The 21,549-nt window shown below is 37.1% G+C and overlaps 1 protein-coding gene across 3 annotated transcripts in view; it reads left to right on the forward strand.

The window, feature by feature from the left end:
• The window catches only part of PARP8 (poly(ADP-ribose) polymerase family member 8), a 163,117-nt gene that overhangs the window by 106,301 nt on the left and 35,267 nt on the right, over positions 1-21,549 (forward strand). For all 3 annotated transcript variants that reach the window (XM_032471889.1, XM_032471897.1, XM_032471903.1), the window contains 5 exons: positions 4,693-4,759; positions 10,303-10,428; positions 10,965-11,529; positions 13,079-13,129; positions 13,230-13,325. In XM_032471889.1, coding sequence (XP_032327780.1) covers positions 4,693-4,759; positions 10,303-10,428; positions 10,965-11,529; positions 13,079-13,129; positions 13,230-13,325 — 905 coding nt within the window. The remainder of the gene's footprint in view (positions 1-4,692; positions 4,760-10,302; positions 10,429-10,964; positions 11,530-13,078; positions 13,130-13,229; positions 13,326-21,549) is intronic.

Consider the following 21,549-nt stretch of genomic DNA (forward strand, 5'->3'; position numbering starts at 1 on the left):
GTGCTTATTGAGCTGTTTTTTCCTCCACCCTTACCCCCTGGGGTGACTGATGTGGGAGTACAGTGGTCCAGCTGCTCTGCCTCGAGGCTGGATGGTGGGTCTCCCCTGTTACCCACAGGACCAGGCTGAAGCTGGGGCTTGATCTGAATTTGAACCCTTGCTTTGCTTTTCCTGTTTTAAAAATCTTTTCTCCCTTCCTCCCATCTCCTGGGAGCAGTCCGCAGTGAATGATTTGGCCTCAAATCTTCACTCAGGGTCTGCTTCTAAGAGAACATAACATACGTTGGTGGTCCAGGTAAGAAGCGGGTGAGCATCGGCTCCAGGAGGCCATCCCTTCACCGAACTGCTCTGGAGCAGAGCAGAACTCTGCTTCTCCGTTCATCTGCTCCTTTATTTTGAGATGTGTCATGGTAGTCTGCCTTTGGCTTTCTCATCTTTCATAGAATGGGGAGTTTTGAGTCAGCCCTTTAGGGCCCCTTAAGATTAGTTCCATCTGTTCCATTTGTAGTGAAATTTGCTGGAAATTTCTCTCACATGGGGACGGCATTATTCCAAGTTTCTGGTCCTCTCGCTGGTTTTCTCCAATTTCTAAAATGTACTGATTATGATGACGCTTGTTCAGGGCGATTTACTCACATTGCCATCTTCCTAGTAAATTTCCCAGAAGATTTTTTTTTTTCTCAGAGAAATTTAAGGAAGAATTTAAAATGGGCACTGATACGAAATAATATATGACCGGACGAGAGACAATGATACTAAAAAGGAACACATAATTTATTATTCCAGAAAAAATAATTAGGTTTTATCCTAGTTTATGATTTGGATTATCGCAAACAAATAAAAAGGCGAGAATATTTCTTGAAGATTGTTTTGCATGTCTTTGACAATATCAGCATTTATAGTAAAATGAACTTGCAGAAAATGTATGACTAATCCAAGGTTTAGACTGATCTAGTTAACAGTTCTTCCTGAAGAGCATTTATTCCTAGGGTTTGGGGAATGTGTGAGTAATACTTATGTGAACTGTCATACCTGGATAGGGCTAATCTGACAGTCTATCTGTGAGTGACCAAGAATGATAAGAATTGGAGAAATATACTTCCTTACCCACTTTGAAGTTAAAGATCTAAAGATTATTTCTATTGTACATGGGGAAATATACTTTAAATAAAAAGACACAATGGTTATGATTCTTATGATGCTATAATTTTTTCCAGAATTGCTGGTATATAAGTTTAGTTTCTCAAGGACAGGGCTGTTTTTAGTTTAAAGTGATAAACAACTAACATTATTAAAAATATTTGCCTGTGCAAATCATCTCATTATTGGTACCCCTCCATTTACATGATCAGAGTGTTGGAATAATTTCCACATATCTTGAATGATCCTCACTTACTGCCTTCCGAACCTTAATTATGAGAGACAAGGAGAAACTGAGTAACTTTTGCCTTTTTTAACACATGAAAATATTATGCTAGTATATCTTTCTCATTCTGTTGGGAAATTTGGTAGAGGCAAACATTCAAGTGTTTAATTTAGGAAGAATAGACATTTCTATAGTATTTATGACTTTTCCTGTAAAGGAACATTTGTTTGTAATTTCTACTTTTCTATGTTCTGTGTTTCTGTCTTTTGGTTTTGTTTTTGCCTTAGATCACTAATTTTAGCTAAATTTCTTTCTGAATATTTGTTTACTACTTGTTTGCTTAATGGGACTTTAGTATTCCAGTTTACTTTCTAACTGACTATTATTGGTTATCAGAAAGCTATTACTTTTGAAAACATTTTTAAAAATTAATCTAAAACATTTTTAAATTTATAGAAATATTGCAAAAGCAGTACCGAGTCCCCATGCACTCTACATCTGATTTCACTATTAACATCTTATATGAATACAATTGTAATAATTAATTGTGTTAATTTTAATAGTAATATGAATTTAGTCACTTGAATTTTGGAATATTTTTGGAAGTAACATCTTGTCAGCTTTTTCAGTATATTCCAAAATTTGGGGTCATTCAGATTTCATACTACTAATTAAGTCAGTTTGTAACTTATCTTTTCTTAGACAATTGATCATTTTGCTAAAACACTGACATTCATTTTCTAGTCATTCATAATATGAATAAGTTTTGGTCTGTGTATTATTCATTTGTAGAAATTATACATTTTGGATAAACATTTGTGTCTACTATAACTCTTCTCTGTCTATCCATGAGTCTTACACAATTTCCTTCTGTGAAGATTCCAGTTCTTCTAGTGCATTTTGGATCTTTCTACCTCCATGTTCCCAGTTACTTTTTCCATCTGCCTGTGAAGAGTTTGTGTCTTCTTAAATCTTCTTAGAGAGAGCACACTGTATTCTAATTTTGTCATCTTTTTCTTTAAAAAATAATGCCCTTGACTTTACAAGGTGTTCGGATTTTTTTATTCACTTTTCTATAACCTTGATTGGGACACGTGGGATTGCAGTGATGTACTCTTCTGTGTAAGGATCAGAATTGTTTCTAGAAAAGAAACTAATGGGTGATACAGCCCCAGTTTTCTTTGATCAGTTGGCTGTTTATATCCCAGACAAATAGCCAAGACAGGCAGTGAGGCAACTGGGAAGACCAGCTTGGTTTACGGCGTGGAGCATGTGTGCTCTGAGAATGTCCTATTAACAAGACAGCCTTCGCTCTGATCATCTGTTATCCCAGCTGTTAGTATGAATGTGCTATCCATGCTCCTGTTACAGTGTCACCCTTTCATTTGCGCGCTGCCCGCCATTTCCTACCACCAAATTAAGACACCCTTGCCACAGTTCTCCCTCTCCTTCTCGTACTGTTCATGTCTCTCCTAAAAGAGTCCCATCAGCAAAAAAATATTCCTCTCATCTTTAAACACGTTTAGACCTCAGATCACTCTACTTAGTGCCTAACACTCTGCCTCTTGTGGCTGTGAAATTTCTTGATTAGGATTGTCTCTGCTCACTCACTTCATTTTCTTCCCTCTTGTTCCTCCTTGAATAAGCCCTAGACGTGTTTTGGACACATCATTTCACAAGCGCTACTCTCATCAATGCCACCGTGACTACCATATTGCTTAATGGCCCCGTTATCAATTTTGAGTCCTCCTCTTAATTAACTTAGCAGCATTTGATAACAGTTGTTTACCTGCTCTTTGAAAAACTTTTGTGAATATGTGCGAGATCAGCAGCATTCTGGAGTCTTCTGCCCTCCCAGCCATTCCTCTTCTGCCTTACTTGCTGAGCATCTAAAGGCTGGAGGTCTCGGGCCGAATCCTTAGACTTCCTTCCTCTATCTCTCCTCACTCGTAGTTTCTCATCCAGCGCCGTGTCTTTGAATCCACACATACACTGGATCTCCCAAATTTTTGTCTTTAGCTCCTTCCTCTCATCTGAATGGCTAAATGCTGCATTTCTCTATCCAGTTGCCTACTTAACTTTTCCACTCAAGTTTCTCACATTTATGATACCCAAAGTCAAGCCGCCAATCTTCCCCACCGCACCAAACCTGTTTCTCCTGCAGTCTTTTACATACCGGGAGTCGGTAAGTTGCATCCTTTCGGTTGCTCAAGCCAGAATTCTTTGATTCACCCTTGACTCCTCTCTTTTTCTGATACTTCAAATTCAGTTCATCTGCAAAATCTGTCAGCTCTCCCAGAGAGTGTGAGTCCAAAATGTTCACCACTTGCACTAACCCAAGCCACCATACTCTTGCCTTAATTATTATAGTAAGTTCCAGGCTAATTTTCCTATTTCTGCCCTTGGTCTTCACAGAGATGCTGCACTGCCCGTGGTCCTTCCCTGATCTCAGCTCCTGGTGTGACACCTCGTCCACTCCTCTCCAGCTCCACCACTCCCCTTGCTGTTCCAGGAATACTGAAGCACACTTCTTCCTCGGGGGCAGTGCCCTGTGCTTCCTCTGCCTGGGACCCTTCTCTTCCTGCCACTCTGTCTAATGTTGAAGCCTTTGCCCCTATTCAGCCATTTTTATTTTTACCCTGTGCCTTTATCACCATGTGACATGCTATCTATTTTCTTATCTTTTTCTGTCTTTTGTCTGTCTTCTCCCGCCGGACTAAGGCTTCATAGAGACAGGGTTATTTATGTGTGTGTTTTGCTACTCCGTCTTACAGTGGCTGGCACGGTGGGAGCACGATAAATAGCCTTTAAACCAGTGAATAATGAATGGTGAGTGACTTTTTCGAGAGGTAATCAATTTTATAAGCATCATAGTTATTAACTTATAGAAATGCATATACCTGGTAAAAATACAAAGCGCACCAGAGGGTGTGCAGTGAAAAGAGAGTCTCCTATGCCTTTCTCCCCACTGTTTTATTCTAAAAATAGGTGTATGTGTATACAGTGTCTCCCTTCCACCTAAAGAGTAGTACACAAACTGACCTCACATTGCTATTTACACTTCATGTATATTTTTTGGAACTCATTCTTGTCATCATTATACATATTAAACATTTACATATACATATATTATACATCAGTACATACGTACTAGCCTAGCATGGTCTCCAGAATCTCTCTGTAAAGTGTAAACAGCGATTTGTAGGATTGTGTATAGACAATTTTAAAATGTGTATGTATGGGTATACATACATATATTACTTTTCAGTGTTTTTCCTGGTTGCATTTCAACTCAACATTTAGACTGATTTTTTTTTCCTTTGCAGTGCCCACTGTTGATGTCTTTCAGATTTCCACAAAAGAGAGATTTGGATTGGGGCATCAGCTGAAAAAGTAAGCTTTCCAATGAATAAAAAATACAGTTCTGTTAAAGAGAACTGAGTTCTCTTTTTGCTCACCCTCACCCTGCCCCCCTTCACCTCTCTTTCCCCCATTTTTATTCAGCAGAGCTTTTTGAAGGAAACACCTCAGGAGAGGAGTTCATCCTGACACAGAACTGCACGTAATTTAGTTGGCAGAGCTCACGTGTAGAGCTGAGCCAGTTTCCTTCCCTGACCCCTGGGTCCACCCTCCTCCCCCCCAGCACCCTGCCTTGCATGTGAGGAGGCTGCCCTGGTACCCACGTTCCTGTTCCTCTGTGTCTCTCACGTGACCAACAGACAAGGAAGCAGTGTACAGATGGGTGTTTTTATTGCCTTGGTTTCTTTCCTCCGAGGTCACCTGGAGCTGACTAGTCTTTCAACTGAAGCTTTCTGCTCTGCTCCAGGCTGCAGCCTTAGCGTGACTCTCTTACTGGGTTCTCTTAATGGGTCCCTCTGCTTGTTCTCTGGGGCCTAGAGGTGGTAGCAGCCACTGGCCCTAGCCTACTGCACTATACATGGTTCCCAGACCTACACCCTGGAAATGCTCCTTTTGTAAATAAACCCTTACTTCCTGTTTGCACCATGACTAACAGTGAGTAAATTTATATTTTATAGACATAAAATTTCCCCAGTTGAATTGACTTTTCAAACATAGGAATGTAGCTCCATTAACCATAGCCAGAAGCTATACTGACTAAATCTCACACTTATCAAAATACCAGCTTTAAGAATTTGTGTTTATGGAGAATTCATGAAGGATTATTTATTCTTCTGAATATGCTGATGTTACTTCAATGTAAATTTGTCAAAAGAAATCATTAGATTATTGTGTACTTTTAAACACATGGCTTGGGCCCTCCATAATGTTTCAGTCCGCATGCTCACCTTTGTTTTAATGAGTTTGAATTTGACATCATACATTAGCCTTTACTGAGCAATGTTCTAAGAGAAAATACTTTGAAACTTTTCATTTTATTTACTAAATAGGGAAATTATTGTGGCCGTTTTCCCTGAGGTTACAGATGTAGGAGGAAGCTCACGGGTGGTAGCAAGGGTTGTGTGTATCACCAAGCTCTACACTGGTCTTAAGTTTTTATGACTTCACATTGCTCAGACGTGAGTTATGTGTGGATCACATCTGAAAGGAAAAATTCTTGCAAACCCCCTAGTGTTGGGTCCGAATAAGGGCATATAGAAATTAGAAAATAAACCCTTAATGTTTAGAATTCCATATCTCTGAAACTAAATTCAGTTTACAATGCATGTTTAGCACATTATATTATTCAGTGTTTTCTTTATAAGTACTCATGAGAGAAATTCTCTCAGGCTTCTGTACTGGGTTAGGTATGCTTTTCACATTATATTATTTAGCACATTAGCATGTTTAGCACATTATATTATTCAGTGTTTTCTTTATAAGTACTCATGAGAGAAATTCTCTCAGGCTTCTGTACTGGGTTAGGTATGCTTTTCCAGTGCAGTTGGTTGTGTGTTTTCCAGTTGGCTTTTGTTTTTCAAGCCAGTATCTTACAGATCTTGGAGCTAGGCATGGAGCCTGCCTCTGTGTTAAGCCATTCAAGTTGGGTACTACTTCACCTTGGCACTTTTTTTTTCCCCTTGTATGATTTTTTCCCCTCACCCAGTTTTCTCCCTTGTTTTTAAAATTCTTTTTAATTCAATGACTTTATTCTTTTTTTTAGAGTGATTTTAGGTTCACAGCAAAATTGAGAGGGAGGTACTGAGATTTTTACATGTACCCCCTGTCCTCACACATGCATAGCTTCCCTATGTCTACATCTCCTACCAGAGTGGTGCATTTGTTACAGTTGGTGACTCTGTATTGACATATGATTATTACCTAAAGTCTAGCCTTCTACTTTATTGTACTTTTGTAAGCTGCTTAATAAGTTTATTTTTAAGGTGAAATGACATTGGTCCAAACAAGACATGAATTATAAAAGCACAAAAATCCAGGAATAGTTAGATTCTTACCCTTAGTGACATTGAGTACACCATTTGGGCTCAGAAAAAGAAATGATGTCTATAATCCCAACCCTGAGAAGTTAAGGAAAGCTGTATTCTGTATTCATCATTTAATCACCTTGTAGAGTATGTAACATTTTATTAATATTTCCATCTGAACGTTTAGCATTTTAAAAGTGTTACTTACTTTTATGGATAAATTTTAGTTTTTGTAGAAATGCTGGTATATGAAGTAGAACTTTTTTTAATGACCCTTGTTAAATTTTAGTTGACTTCAGTTTCTTTCCTAAATTAAAAACAACTGTGGTAGCCTGTGATCTTCAAGGTCAATTCTAGCCTAAAATTATGTAATAAGATTTAAAAATCTGCTCTCATTCTCACACTTAAGTCGTAAGAAGAAGCTGAAATATAAAGAGGTTATTTTTCAGAAACATACAGCAATTTGGGAAGACGGATTTAGACCCCAAGCCCTTTGTTATTGTTCAGGAAATAAGAAATACTCATTAAATTTTTTCTGTGACTCTTTATCTTGTGTGTTACTGACAACAAGACAGAATCTGAACAAAATAGCAGCAGCAAATACTTACGCAGTGCTTATTATACGTCAAGCACTGTTTTAAGTGCTTGACGTGTATTACCACCCTTATTTTCACAACAACCTTATGAAGCAGGTACTATTACTGTCCACATTTCCTAGGTGATGAAACCGAGGCCCAAACTCATTAAGCTGCTTGCTTAAGGTAACACACTGAGAAAGTGGTAGAGCCAGAATTTGACTCCAGATCAATATCTTTGACCCACCCACTAATCTGCCTCTCATGTAATCCTAGACACTTCTTTGCCTTAAAAAGGCATGGGATGTATTTTCAGCACTGAATGTGTATTGGGAAAATGTGAAGTCATTAAAAGAGCCTGAAGGAAAAAATACTGACCCAAAACAGATGTAATAAAGTGATCAGCCTTGAATAGGGTATCTATCAATCAAAGTCTAAGCATATCACAGACTATGGAAATAATCTTAAACTGACTTTATGTTTCATTTACATTGATCAAACTTAGGTTGTTTTTAAAAGAAAAAAAATAACACTGCAAATCTCCAGCATTGCCTTAAATACATACAAATATAAAATCAGGTATAAAGTCTTCATATGTTGAGTTCAAATTTATAAAACAAAATTCAATTTATAACTATAGTGCAAATCAAAACACGTAAATTTCAAATTAATGCACTAAATTCATTTTGATGGAAGATGTTATTTCGCTACTCTGTCTCACCACCACAGTTTGAACACAGCATTGGCTACTGTAGGGCACATTTGTTTTGAAGTCAGCGTGTAAAAATTTATAATGTTGCCCACATGTCCTCTCTTTTCTCTCTTGGAACTGATCTGGATCCTTTGTTCATATAGCTGGCTGTGACATCATCTGGTTCAATGTATAATTTACCTTGAAGTCTTTTTCTCTTCTTCTGTCATCAGCCAGTGTCAACTGTAGTAGTTCTTGGTGCCAGCACAGTGGTGAACTCAAACACCAGTGTGCGTGCTGAAGCCTTTTGGTGGTGGTCTGTTACAAGGGAGTGGTCATTATACCAAATGTGCTCACAAGTATATTTCCGATGACCACTGAAATGACACATGAATCACTCCGAAATTTCTTGTAGGAGACGGCTAACTGCCTGCTTTTGAATCCGAGAACATGTAGGGGGATCTGAGTGTCCAAGTTCAAGAGTTACTAGTTTAGAGGCGGAAGCCACACTTGTGAATGCTCATGTAGCATGAAAGTGGAAACAGTTTTAGCTCTTTGACTTGTCACTTTGTTCCAGTTAGCCTGTGGAGAATCAGAGAAGCACTTGCTGGGATTTTTAGGGAAGGGCACCCAGGAATGGCGATTTTTCATGGGAGGAAAAGAATCTGAATCTGTTTGGTACAGAGGATGGTGTCGCTGGGGATTTGAGGTTAGGTACAGGGGAAATGATGACCCTGATGTTTCTGTTACATTTAAATCTTGCTGAAATCTTGGAGAGAAAAAAATCTTCAAAAATTAAGTTGAAAATAAAAACTCTCCCTTGTCCTGAGCTCTAGGGAGAATTTACTGTGAATTTGGAACCATGCATCGTTGACTGCAGTTTAACCTGCTTCTTCCTCACTACCTCTGTGGCTAAAAAGACCCCAGATAATGCTGTACGTAACTTTCCTCTGAGTTCTCTAAGCTAGCTGACTAAAGGTTGGGGAGTGTGATGTAGTTTCTGGGGATCTGAGCTAATTTGGTAAGACTTCAAGGATCTCTAAAAGTTAATAATTGGCCTAGTGCTGAGTCGCACCTGCCCCTTGTGAATAACATGCTAACATAGGTCTGTCCGTATTGGATAATGCAGATGTTGCAACTCTGCCACTTACCATCCAGGCTAACTTGGGCAGGTCTCATTTCCTTACCTTACCTGTGAAATGTGTGGAATTATAACTACTTTCTGGGGATATCCTGAGCATTAAAGAAAAAAAAATCTGTATGTAAAGTTCCTATTGTACACCCAAGTATATTGTAAATTGTAGGTATTGGTACCATTTTCTTGGTCCAAAAGCAATTGTGTTAGAAATACTGAAAAGAGCATGAAAAGCACGCAGTGTTGAACTGACTTTTGAGAGAAAATCAACATGTTTAATTTATTACATACAATGTGTAATTATAAAATTTTGCATCTACTTAAATATCAGCCTTAAGGGACCCTTCTCCATTGCCACTTGAGAGATGGGGTACAAAAAAGCTATTGCTGCAGTCTGGGACCCTTCTCAGAAAACAAAACTGTGTCTTAAATCCAGTTGACATTATAGAACTCTCCACCAAGCAGTGATGTCGTGGTCTTGACTTAGAGAATATTGAGGTCAGAAGTCACCAGATTCCTGCCTTATGATAAATTCTAAGAGGATCACCTTTTTTTTTTTTTAAACCAGCACATTTAAAACGGAATGGGCTTGGCTGAAGATAAAATTTGCTGACCTCCTCTTTCTCCAGTAGAATCAATTTTACATGGTTTATTTTAACTTAGGATTTTGTAGTTTCATTTTGTTTTCTTTTTCATGAAGAAAAATACATAAGCAAATCAAGTAAAAAGAAATGAACTTTAATTGTAGTTTATAAATCATAATTACTAACAAAGACATTTTTAAACCTGTGTTTCTGACACTAACAAAATAATTCAAAATTTTCTTTTGCCACTTCAGCTAAAGGTGTTGATCCTAGAGGCTGTCTTTATGAATCTCTCTATATCCTTATTCTTTTACCAACTTTTTTATCATTTGTACTTTTAATTATATCACAGTAATTCATTATTAATTGTGGCACTGTAATATCAAGACATTTTCTATAGGATGCTTTCCTACACATGAAAACATCTTGTATGGTTCGAAATTACTCTCCCTAATTACCATGCATTTATTTTCTTTGATAACTGCATTCTCTACATAATAAAAATAAAGAAATATGACATTAACTTACCTTGAAACTGTGATAACAAACTTCCCTTTGCACTGACAGAATCATGCAGACATTTGTTACACAGCAGTGGAAACAGAGCAAAGAAAAATCCAATTGCCTGCACAATAAGAAGCTGTCAGAGAAGAAGGTGAAGTCTCCCCTGCACTTATTTTCTACCTTGCGCAGGTGGGTAACAGACATCCTACCATCATCTTGCTAAATGCCGGGCCTGAGGTATTCCATGGGTATGTAGTTAAGAGCATTCTCTCTAGTCTTGGCGTCTGTTTATTTTCTTTATGACTTTAAAGCACAGACCAAGTTACATGCATTCCATCAAAAAACAAGAGATACTGATTTCTATTTTTAGAGTTTTGTTTCCTTTATATGACTTAAATTTACTAAAATGCCTTTTTTTTTTTGGTTTCGAATTACATAGAGTTTTCCCTACCAAAATTAACCCTTTATAGGGCTCTGGGTTAAGAAAGAGGGAAAATATTCCTTTTTTGGATATTTTGGATATTCCTTTTTTGCTTTTCAGGAAAGATGTAATTCAGTCCCTGTGACCTTTCCATACATACTTTTGGTTTCCATTTTAGCTAGATAGGCTGGATTAAAAAGAGGCGGTGTTTGTAGCAGAGTTGAGTTGACTGAGCCTGACAAGAGTTCTCCACGGTCTGTTACCCTCATGATTCACCCTGTATTATTGTTGTTCGATATCGAAGGTCGCCAAGTTATCCTCCCCCTGGTTGCGGTAAAAGCAAATCCAAACTGAAATCTGAGCAAGATGGAATCTCCAAAACGCACAAGCTGCTGCGGAGGACTTGTTCCAGCACAGTCAAGAGTGACGACGTGTGCGCCACAAAGTCACACAGGACCTTTGGTCGCTCCCTGTCCAGCGACCCCAGGGCTGAGCAGGCAGTGACGACAATTAAGTCGCACAAACTCTTGAACCATCCCTGCCCTGCAGCTGCCAAGCAAGAGGACTGCCTCACTCTCAAGTCGCATAAACTGTTGACTCGCTCATGTTCTGGAGACCCGCGCTGTGAGCACAATGCCAACCTGAAGCCTCACAAACTGTTAAGCAGGTCTTACTCCAGCAGCCTCAGGGTGGAGGAGTTGTGCGGACTGAAGAACCACAAGTTGCTCAGCAAGTCGTACTCCAGTGCCCCCAAGTCATCCAAAACGGAGCTTTTCAAGGAACCTAACGCAGAGGGCAGGAGGCTCTCTCTTACCTCAGGGCTTATTGGTATCTTAACACCATCTTCATCTTCATCTTGCCAGCCTGCTGTGCGTACATGTTTTCATCTTGAGCTCTTACATGTCAGCTAAGCTGCAGGAGAGGTTTTGGTTGATTGGTTTTATAAGAGCTGGTAGAGGAAAGAAGTGAGGTTTTTTTTTTGTTTGTTTGTTTTTTAATTTACTGACTTTTTTCTTTGTTTTTTAAAATTTACTAGTTTTTTCTGTGAGTTATTATTTTATTATTTTGCACACCCAGCATTTTCAGCTGGTACTGGAATGATCATTTGGATTCTGGAAAGATAAACATGTCATGGTCATGAATGCTATTGAAAATGAAAGGAAGTCAGGTGAATTCACACAGCACTTTTAATATTTCATTAAGTAGGTGTATCTGACCTCTAGTTTTCTCTCATAAATAGTGGAAGTCCGAGTTTGTCTAATAATTAAGTTAAGAGCAGTGTCCTTACATATACTTAAAGTAGTGTATATAAGAGGAAAACTTTGCCGTGAACTTGTAGAGAGGAGTAACATTTGCACCTGTATTCCAAAGCCTCACTTAAAGCTGCTCTCAGTGTCTACTTCATAAAACTGAAATCACTTTTTCCTGAAGCTGTTTTTGGGGGGGAGATGGGGCTGGGAGGTGACTGTGTTAAATACAGCTTTGGGTTGTATTTATTGGGAATCAGTCTTACACAAAGTTTACCTCTAGAGTGATCAGCATTATAGCCAGTTTCAGATAAAGAATGAGACCTATCTTATGTATATTAATTACATAAAATGACAAAAAGTTCTGTTTGCTTTTAGTAAATCTGTGTGTGTGTGTGTTAAGGAGGGGCATATTTAAGTCAACTATTAATAAGAATACACCTAGCACTAGAGGAAATTGGAAAAAATAAGATACAATTTCAAAAGGTTCTCGTGCTCATGTATAGATTTATTTCTAAAAGTACCTTGTTAATTATACCATGAAATTATATTTGTGTTAAGAAAACATATATAAGGATGTTAGCAATTTTAGGTGGACATCCCTAAAAGCCCATTTCTTCTCAAAGCTGAGTATTAAAGACTTACAGTAATTATGTCAAAGGGTCACATAGTTGAAGGTTTCCCATGGTAGTTTCACCTAAGAAAGGTAATTTCAGATATCCTGTAAAAGAAAGTGTCAATGTCCGCTTGTATGGCTCAGCCTAATACAATAGTTTAGTATCGTACCCCTTACAGCAGCTGTCTAATATGCCCTTGGAGGAATAAATCTTTCTGATTGTAAAGTAAGATTGAAATAGTCTAAATGAGGAGGTGGGAGCATTCAATGATGAGTAATAGAGGACGTGAGTTTTTGTGATCACTTAAAGATGCCAGTCATTTTTCCTAGAAGACCAGAATGCTGTTCACTTAGTTTAAAACAAAGGTTGCAATAGCAATGGAGGAAAAAGCATTGTAATAAATTCTAAAGTCTTGCTGTCATAATTAATGTTTATTTCGCAGTACAGGTGATCTCAGAAAGATTACATCCTTATTCACTGTTACCAAAGTAAAAGGTTATAACTTATGTATTCTCCTAATTAAAAAATTATTTTCTCTTACTTTGCTTTTATAGCCAAATGGTGCCAAATGCATTCCAATACGAGACCGTGGCTTCCTAGTGCAGGTATGAGCCAAGCCTCCATCCACTGTAGAAATAGTCTAGCCTTCAGTGTGAAATCGTTCGTGAGCTTGACTTAATTATTTCTCTTTATTGTCTCTTTCAGACAATTGAGTTTGCCGAGCAGCGGATCCCTGTGTTGAATGAGTACTGTGTGGTTTGCGATGAGCCACATGTGTTTCAGAATGGCCCCATGCTTAGGGTAAGCTCTCATTGGTGGAATGTCAGTTTTGACTATAAATGAAAAGGGTTAAGATATAAAAATAAGTAAGTAAATAACTGCATTTACATAAATACTCTTTTGAGCCAATTATTTAACACACAAAGTTGTATAATTTTGACGAATCACTGTTTCTGAAGGAGTCTGATTCTGTCTGACTTCAAAACTGTATCATAAACACTTATTGAAGGCTTTATAAGTATAAGGCACCATGCTAGATTCTGTGGCACTTTTAAAGAGAAATTTGTCCTGTCCTTAGGAGTATATGTTTGAAAAGATAAATTACAAAGCATATAATACCATTTTATTAGAACGTTTTTCGTATTTCAAGATTTATACTTTAAAGAACATATATAAAAGCCATGTATGAGCATAATCATCTCTCAGGTTATATGATATATTTGTTTCATTTTATTTGTTTATGGGAAACATATATTTTAAAAAGTTTTTTTTCTTACTACCCATGTGCTTTCTTTTGGCAGTCAGTTATCCCCATCAGAGAAATATTGTTATTCTGAAACCCACATTAACTAACTCAGCATTTATTTTATTCAATATTTGAGCAAGTTTCTTATTTTTATTTGATACACGGAAACATATAGTTATGATGAGAGGGGGGGAGAATCCTTTGGTCACCTCAGTTAATCCCAATGAGGAGGCCCATTTTTATTTTGTCCGTGTGCATCTGTGGATCTTGATTTATTGCTTGACCCATGGCAATGCCGTTTCACTACAGGAGAGAATAGTAATGTTAAAATGGCACACGTTTCTCGAGTGCTTTTTATGTCACATGTTTGAAGTGCTTTACATGGATTATTTTATCTAATCCTCATAATAAGTTTATGAGGCCAGTATTAATACTATCCCTGCTTTACAGAGAAAGAAAACAGTGATTTTTTTTTTTTAATGTCACACTGCTAGTAAGTCATAGGGACAGGATTTGAACCCTGGCAGAATGGCACCAAAGTCCTGGGCTTTAATCACGATGCTACTCTCGACTTGTGTACTTGAATTGACTACTTTTACGTCCTGGGAATTTACTATGCATGTTTTGGGAGTTTGCTCTTTGTGGTTTAATTACTGGCAGTTCATTCCAATAATAAGTGATAGAAAGATCACAGTTGATTTTAGTATTCTCTGTGCCTTGCTCCGAATTCTGTTTTACTTTATATCTTTCTGCACCAATGAAGTTTGCTATCTCTTTCTAGAAATGGAAGTGCTTTTGTAAACAGGAAAGGAAACAACATTTTCTAGAGAAATATAGCTGGTTATCAGATGGTTTTATGTTGCTGTGATTCAGACTGATATCTAAGGAAATCAGAAAGCTTACTTTGGCTTCGTAAGTAGTAAGATAAATGACATATGAAATCAAATCAGGAAATGAAAATAAAGAAACATCTCATGTTGAAAGGAAAAGAGAGGTAAAGAGAACTGTCTTCTGGTTCTGTTAAATGGATATTCCACCTAAACCAGGTATATCATTTTTTTCTATGCCTGTATATTTACACTGCAGTATGTTTTGCTGTAATTTGAATTATTTCACAATTTCAATAATTTATAAAAATTATTACAAATATAATTTCTTATGGGGTATTAATTAATAAACTGACTCATTGACCACTTACTCAGACCAAATAACACACTGAAAACTGCAATGAATCCTCAAGGTATAAGAAGGATAAATTATAGCCCCGTAAGTGACTAAATAGCTTAGATAAAACCCAGTTTCCATAGAGTTCTATGCCCAGTGTTTATTACATTGGTACACCTTTCTCTGTCAAAATTCAGACTGTTTCTTATATTTTTCTCTTTTCCTTCAAGCCTTGATTGTTTTTTAAATGACGCAAGTCTTTTTTACCCCTACTTCCCAAAAGTCCTAAAATTTTAGCCACTGCTTCACTGTTCTGCCACTTTACTCGGAGGTCCGGGTAAGTGTGTCACACTTCCTGCAACATGAGGAACTAAACTCCTTACTTAGAAATACCACAATGCTCCGATTTTCTCTTTTGTTTACAAAGGTTATAAACACTCTCAGGTGTGAGTCCTGACGTGTAATACTTTGAATCTGCATAAAACTCACATTATCAGAAGGGTTGTTTATAGAGTCCCAGAATTCCAGTTCGGCAGTGCCGTTTGGATTGTAATCAGAAAACCAAACCCAAACCAAGTCACTGGCACTGTACATTTTTGGAATCAACTAGAGTGTTAATGTGGCAAACTGTTTTGGAGTTGCTTTAAAATGTTGATTTTGGTCTTCACCAAGTGTTTTTGCAAAACAGGAAAACAAGGATTTACTGCCAGAACTATCACTGTTTTTATCAGCTTGTGAATTCCTAGTGTCCTGGTCTTTTTGTTACACGCCTTAAACATCCCAGTCCTGGATCAGTGCAGGTGTCTGTCTTTCTGAACCCTGTGTGTGAGCTGCTCAGCTCCCGGTTACCCGGAGGAGACCATTCACGTGGCCATGTGGATTTAGTAGCCCTACAGAGCTGAAACTTTGTCGGTGAGACTTGATACTCAATCTGTGTGTCCCTGGCAAATCGACTTTCCTGTTTCCCACATCAGCATATGATATGAGAATTATGATCTCATTCTCTTCTCCTGCCACGTGGAAGTGTCCCAGGTTACTTGCTCTGGATTCATCAGGCCTGAGATTCTGTTGTCACCTCTTGGGAACAATGCCCGATCCTCCTAAAGCCAAGTAAGAAACCTGAGAATCTAATATTTTTGTGTAATCTCGTCTTGCTGTGGACCTTAGACAAATGTTTGTAACTCAGGTTCTTACATTCAGAGGGAAAAGAGCAATGCCCAGCTATAATTTGGTCATAGTTTAAGGCATTCCTATGCCTGTTCTTGAGAACCTGAGCACGTGGGTAAACCTGGGTATGTCCCATTTTACCTTCTAAGAGGGAAACAGGTAGGTCTTCTTGTGCTTAGGTCTGACTTTAATATTTGAAGGATAGATGAAAAAGCACAGCCTACTTTCTCCCCTCCCTCCCAAGTCACAGAAATTAACATTTCAACTTAACAGGCTAAGCTAAGTAATAATTATGACAAAAAACTTTTAGTTCAAAGATACAATTCTTTTTACATCCAAATTGAGCACAAATTGATTTTGATGTTCAAACGACAACTTTAGTTTTACGAGACGATAAGCATCACCTTGTGTGGAGACCAAATCAGGCTGATCATCCTGTCTCATGCATCCTTCACCCCTGAGAGATTCCTGTCTTCCTTGGTGGGCACTGCATCTTTTCCTACCCCAAATGTGTCTCTCTTCCAAACCATGAAAGGAGCCCAGAGTATTGGCTGTTAAAACTGGAAATACAGAGAATTAAAGGCCGGTAGGTTAAGTATTTCTAGTAGATACTCAATTCTTCTCATAGGTTTTTCAACCATAGTTTTTAAATTATGAAGTTATATTTACATCGCTCACTTCTTTTTAGCAAGAAATACACTAGCAACAAATTAAGAGGTTTGATAAATCATGAGTATGAATACCTCATAATATGCTTCAATGGAAATTCTTTTGAAACACTTATTTTGGGGTACACATTGGGTTAAAACACGTAGACGGGGCAGCTTATCCAGGTTACCTAATACTTTCACTATTTAAACAGCTCCCTATACTTCAAGGAGATTTTATAACTCTTATCTCACTTGGTTCTCTTTCTCACTTGGTCCTCATATCAACCTGGGGAGCTGGATCTGATTTTATCCCTGTTTGATAGATAGGAAAATCGAACAGATCACATATGCTCCAGCTGGAACAATAGCCACTTTTATCTGTTTTATATTTTGGGCTTATATGAAATATTTCGTTTGAACAAAAAGACCATGGCAAAAAAAGATTTGAAAGCCACTCACCTACACTGTGCTATATATAAATTCATAGCTAGATTCTCTTGAGTTATGTCATTTCTATTTGCCATAGGAAGTATTAAAAACCCATTGAAAACACAGAGTTTCTAAAATGCAGTTAGGTTCTAAAATATTCTTTAGGGCTTCAAACCATTTTTTGAAACATGCTTTTACTGCTCACGTTTAAATTTCTTTAATTCAAATAAAATTAAAAATGTATTCACCTTAGCTTAAAAACTTCTAAAAGGAATCTTAAGGATATATAAAGTTCCCCATGTTTTTAAATGGTGCAGTAATGAATATTATGTCGCAGACTCTATAGTGTAATGGCATGAGGGACTTGCCATGGTTTTACAGTTTAAATTATAGGGACTAATCACTTGAAGGCAATATGCTAATGTAACATTAAGAATAGATAATGTTTTATAAATTGAGACTGATAGACTTACTGTAAGCTCGAATGAATTAGTAAATAGTGTGTATTTTTGGCTATACTTAGGCATACATACTTTGTATAAAAGTATGTGTAATAAAACACAATTTCACTTATCCAGCAGTAGTTACTCAGTGACTGTGTTCTATTTTAAATTGATGCTGGAGTTTTCTGTGCAAATAATATAGGTATAGCAGAATTTGTTGGGAGCAGGGGATTGGCTGGCAGTCGGCTCAGTGTAGGAGAATACTAATTACAATATAACTGCTTGTTTTATTAAAAAGGAATGAATCAGTTTCTTTCCTTGAGTAGAATGTCCTTTCTGTGAGCAGTGAGACATCTAATCTTGATTACTAATTACGGTGAGAACTTTTAGTGCGCCACCTTGTGTTGACATTGTGAACCTCTCTCAAATGTAGATAAACCGTGGGAGGAGTAGTAATCTGCAAAAACTAGTTAGCAAATGGTTATCTCAAAATTAAGCTCATTTATGTCTAGAATACGCTGTTGAGCTATCTAGTCAGAATGAGTGCTAGGTAGAAAACTGTTATTATAAAAATTCACTGGCATTTACTTAGTATGGTGTTAGTATAGTATGTAACTTAATTGCAATATTCCTACCTCAGAAGTTGCTATTTTAAAAAGAAAGAAAGATAAAATTATTTTTATAAGAATGTAATGTGTAGTTCTACTTTGAATTTTTCAGTATGATAGCCAGATTTCCTTTTCTCCCTGCAAAGCAAGTTTTCTAGGGTACCTGATTTCCTTCTTCAAACAGCTGCAGTAACAGGATATTCCTAGAAATAAGCCTTGCACATTTGAGTATGGGAAGAAAGGCCATTTTTTAGCCAAAAAAAAAAAAAAAAAAAAACAGTGAGAAAGAAGAAAAAGTGTCTGTAAAGTAATTAAGCCATCGATTTATCATTAGGAATGTAGGTTTATTATTTAAAATAATGGGTCAGTGGGTAAGTCCATGTGATTTGGAGATTTAGAAGTTTGAATATAAACACGTCTGGGAGGGGGATGAAACAGTAACGTGGGAGAAAGCATCGCAGGGAACATTGAACTATTACTCATTTGTGACCCATGATAAAGCATAGGAGGTCTGGGTGGAATTGGTAAATATCGCTTGAGACAAAGTCAGCCTGGCATATGAATACCTAGGATTGGGGACAAAGTGTGCTGCTGGAATATTAAAATTTCAAAAAATTATCTTCCATTTTTTAGTATATCACCACCTTAGGTATCTGCTTACTTTTTATACATCTCATGTGCAAATAGTATAGCAGAGTATTTTATTTCATTTTCATTTATATTGTTTAAGGCAACAGTTTGATACCAAAAAGGTAGTTTCTACCATTATATTCCCTGGAATATGAGTATGAACACACATGCATATATATGTGTGTGTATATATATATGTATATGTGTGTATGTATATATATATACGTGTGTGTATATTTTTGGATGATCACGAAATAACTATAATTAGCTGTCCAAGATTCAAATTAAAAAATAAAAGCCAAGCATTACTTATATATACTAAATGAGCCTTATCCTGTTATTCAGCTTTGAAATTGATGGATTTTAGTCATTTAAAAAGTGTATGCTCATTTGGCAATAGTGTTATTAAAACAAAGTACCTTCCATGTCTCTGTTTACTTCCTCAGGGAACTTTGGGTATCCGATATAAGAATTAATTCCTATGGCCTTTTATGATTTCCAAGGTTGATCTTCCCCTGGAGTCTTGTTTGTATACAGTCTCACTGTACTCAAACACCAGTGCAGCATTTGACACTATAGTAAATGTGCAATAAAATGGCTGCTGTTATAATTTCAGACCACACCATGTTCCCAGAAAGTGAACAAAAAACCCAGTGTCAGTGGGGGAAGTTGAGGTGGAAACATATATGCACATAGATAAACACACACACACACAAAAGATTAAGAATAGGCTAAACACTAAAGTAAAAGTAGCAGAAGTTGAAGAGTATATCCAAACATACACAGCAGTATATAACTTGAGTCTGGATGAAGAACTTTCTCTAATTAATTTCCTCCCAAAGATAGTTTTTTCTGGTGTTTCTGAAATGGAATCAGACTGTCCATTTAAGGCTTACAAAGGAAATATACCAATTTATTTTTTTCCAAAAATTCTCTTTGGGGAAATGTCAATCAGAAATGTTTGTGTGATTGGTCATGCGTTTTTTCTACAAAGCCACCATGTGGGCTCATTGTGAACGTAAAGGATGCTCGGCACAGGGCCATCCTTGCCTACTAGTTAAGCAGTAGATGAAACCACCTCTGAAATGAGTGAGCATAGGAGCAGTGGCACTAACAAATGCGTCTGTCTGCTGTGCCGGGCACCGCGGGCTGCATCGTGTTCGGCTTCATCAGCTACCTAATGCAATGTAACTCGGGAGATAAGATAAATCAAACAGATGACACTGTATTAGATTTGAAAGATGAGAGCTCTTCCAAAGCAATTGCAGAATGTATATTTCAGTGCCGTTGACTTCAGGAGGTTACTGAAGTCAAAAGTCTTTGCAACAAAACCAATCTTTCAAGAGCTGGGTAGCAAGTAAGCAGAGTCATGCTTATCTTTTCCAGAGCAAATTACCTAGGAAGAAATGGAACTCTCTTTTGTAAATTTGTTTACACAGCTTTGGGGTTTGACCTCATTTTTCAGTATATCACCAGCTGAGGTATCTGCTTATTTGTTATACATCTCATGTGCAAATGTGTATTAAGCAGGTGAGATGGATTTTCCATTTTTAAGGATACTTTCATCTATTGTTAAATCATTCCAAATGCAAGTGCCTAAAACTAACTGAAATGGATTTTTTATCATAGTGTGACTCTATATCATTAAATGATTATTTACTAATTGTTACCTACATTTAGAAATTTAATTTTTTTAAGTAAAGTGATATTTCTTCCCTTTTGCTTCCTCCAGTTTTATTGAGATGTAATTGACATACAGCACTGTATATGTTTATTTAAGGTGTACAGCATAATGATTTGGCTTACATGTATCATGAAGTGATGACCACAGTGAGTTTAGTGAATATTCATCATCTCATATTAATACAAAATAAAAGAAAATGGGAAAGGAGTATTTTTCCCTGTAATGAGAACTCTTAGGATTTACCATCAACTTGCACATGTAACAAACAAAAGTGTTAATTATGTTGTACATTATATCCCTAGTAGTTATTTATTTTATAACTGGAGGTTTGTACCTTTTGACTCCCTTTATCCAATTCTCCTCCCCCGACCCCACTGCCTGCGGTAACAAATCTGATCTCTTTTTCTATGAACTTGTTTGTTTTTGAAGTATAATTGCCTACGTACATACAACACTTTGTTAATTCCTGGTGCACAACATAGTGATTGAATATTTCTGTACATTACAAAATGATCACCACGAAAAGTGTAGCTACCATCTGTCACCATACAGAGATACTCATTATTACTGACTACATTCCTCACACTGTACATTTCATCCCTGTGGCTCATGTGTTTGATAACTGGAAGTTTGTACCTCTTAGTCTGCCTCACCTATTTTTGTCATCCCCCCACCTACCTCCCTTATGGTAATGACCTGTTTGTTCTCTGTATCTATGACTCTGTTTCTGTTTTGTTAAGTTTGTTCATTTGTTTTGTTTTTTTAGGTGCAACATATAAGTGAAATCATGCAGTATTTGTCTTTCTCTGTCTGACTTATTTCAGTTAGCATAATACTCTCTTGGTCCATCCATGTTCTTGCAGTTGGCAATATTTCATTCTTTTTTAAGGCTGAGTAATATTCCACTGTATTTATACATACCACATCTTCTTTATCTATTTATCTATCACTGGGCACTTAGATTGCTTCCATGCCTTGGCTGTTGTAAATAACATTTATATAAC

Source organism: Camelus ferus, chromosome 3 (assembly GCF_009834535.1).
Source record: "Camelus ferus isolate YT-003-E chromosome 3, BCGSAC_Cfer_1.0, whole genome shotgun sequence".
NCBI lineage: Eukaryota > Metazoa > Chordata > Mammalia > Artiodactyla > Camelidae > Camelus > Camelus ferus.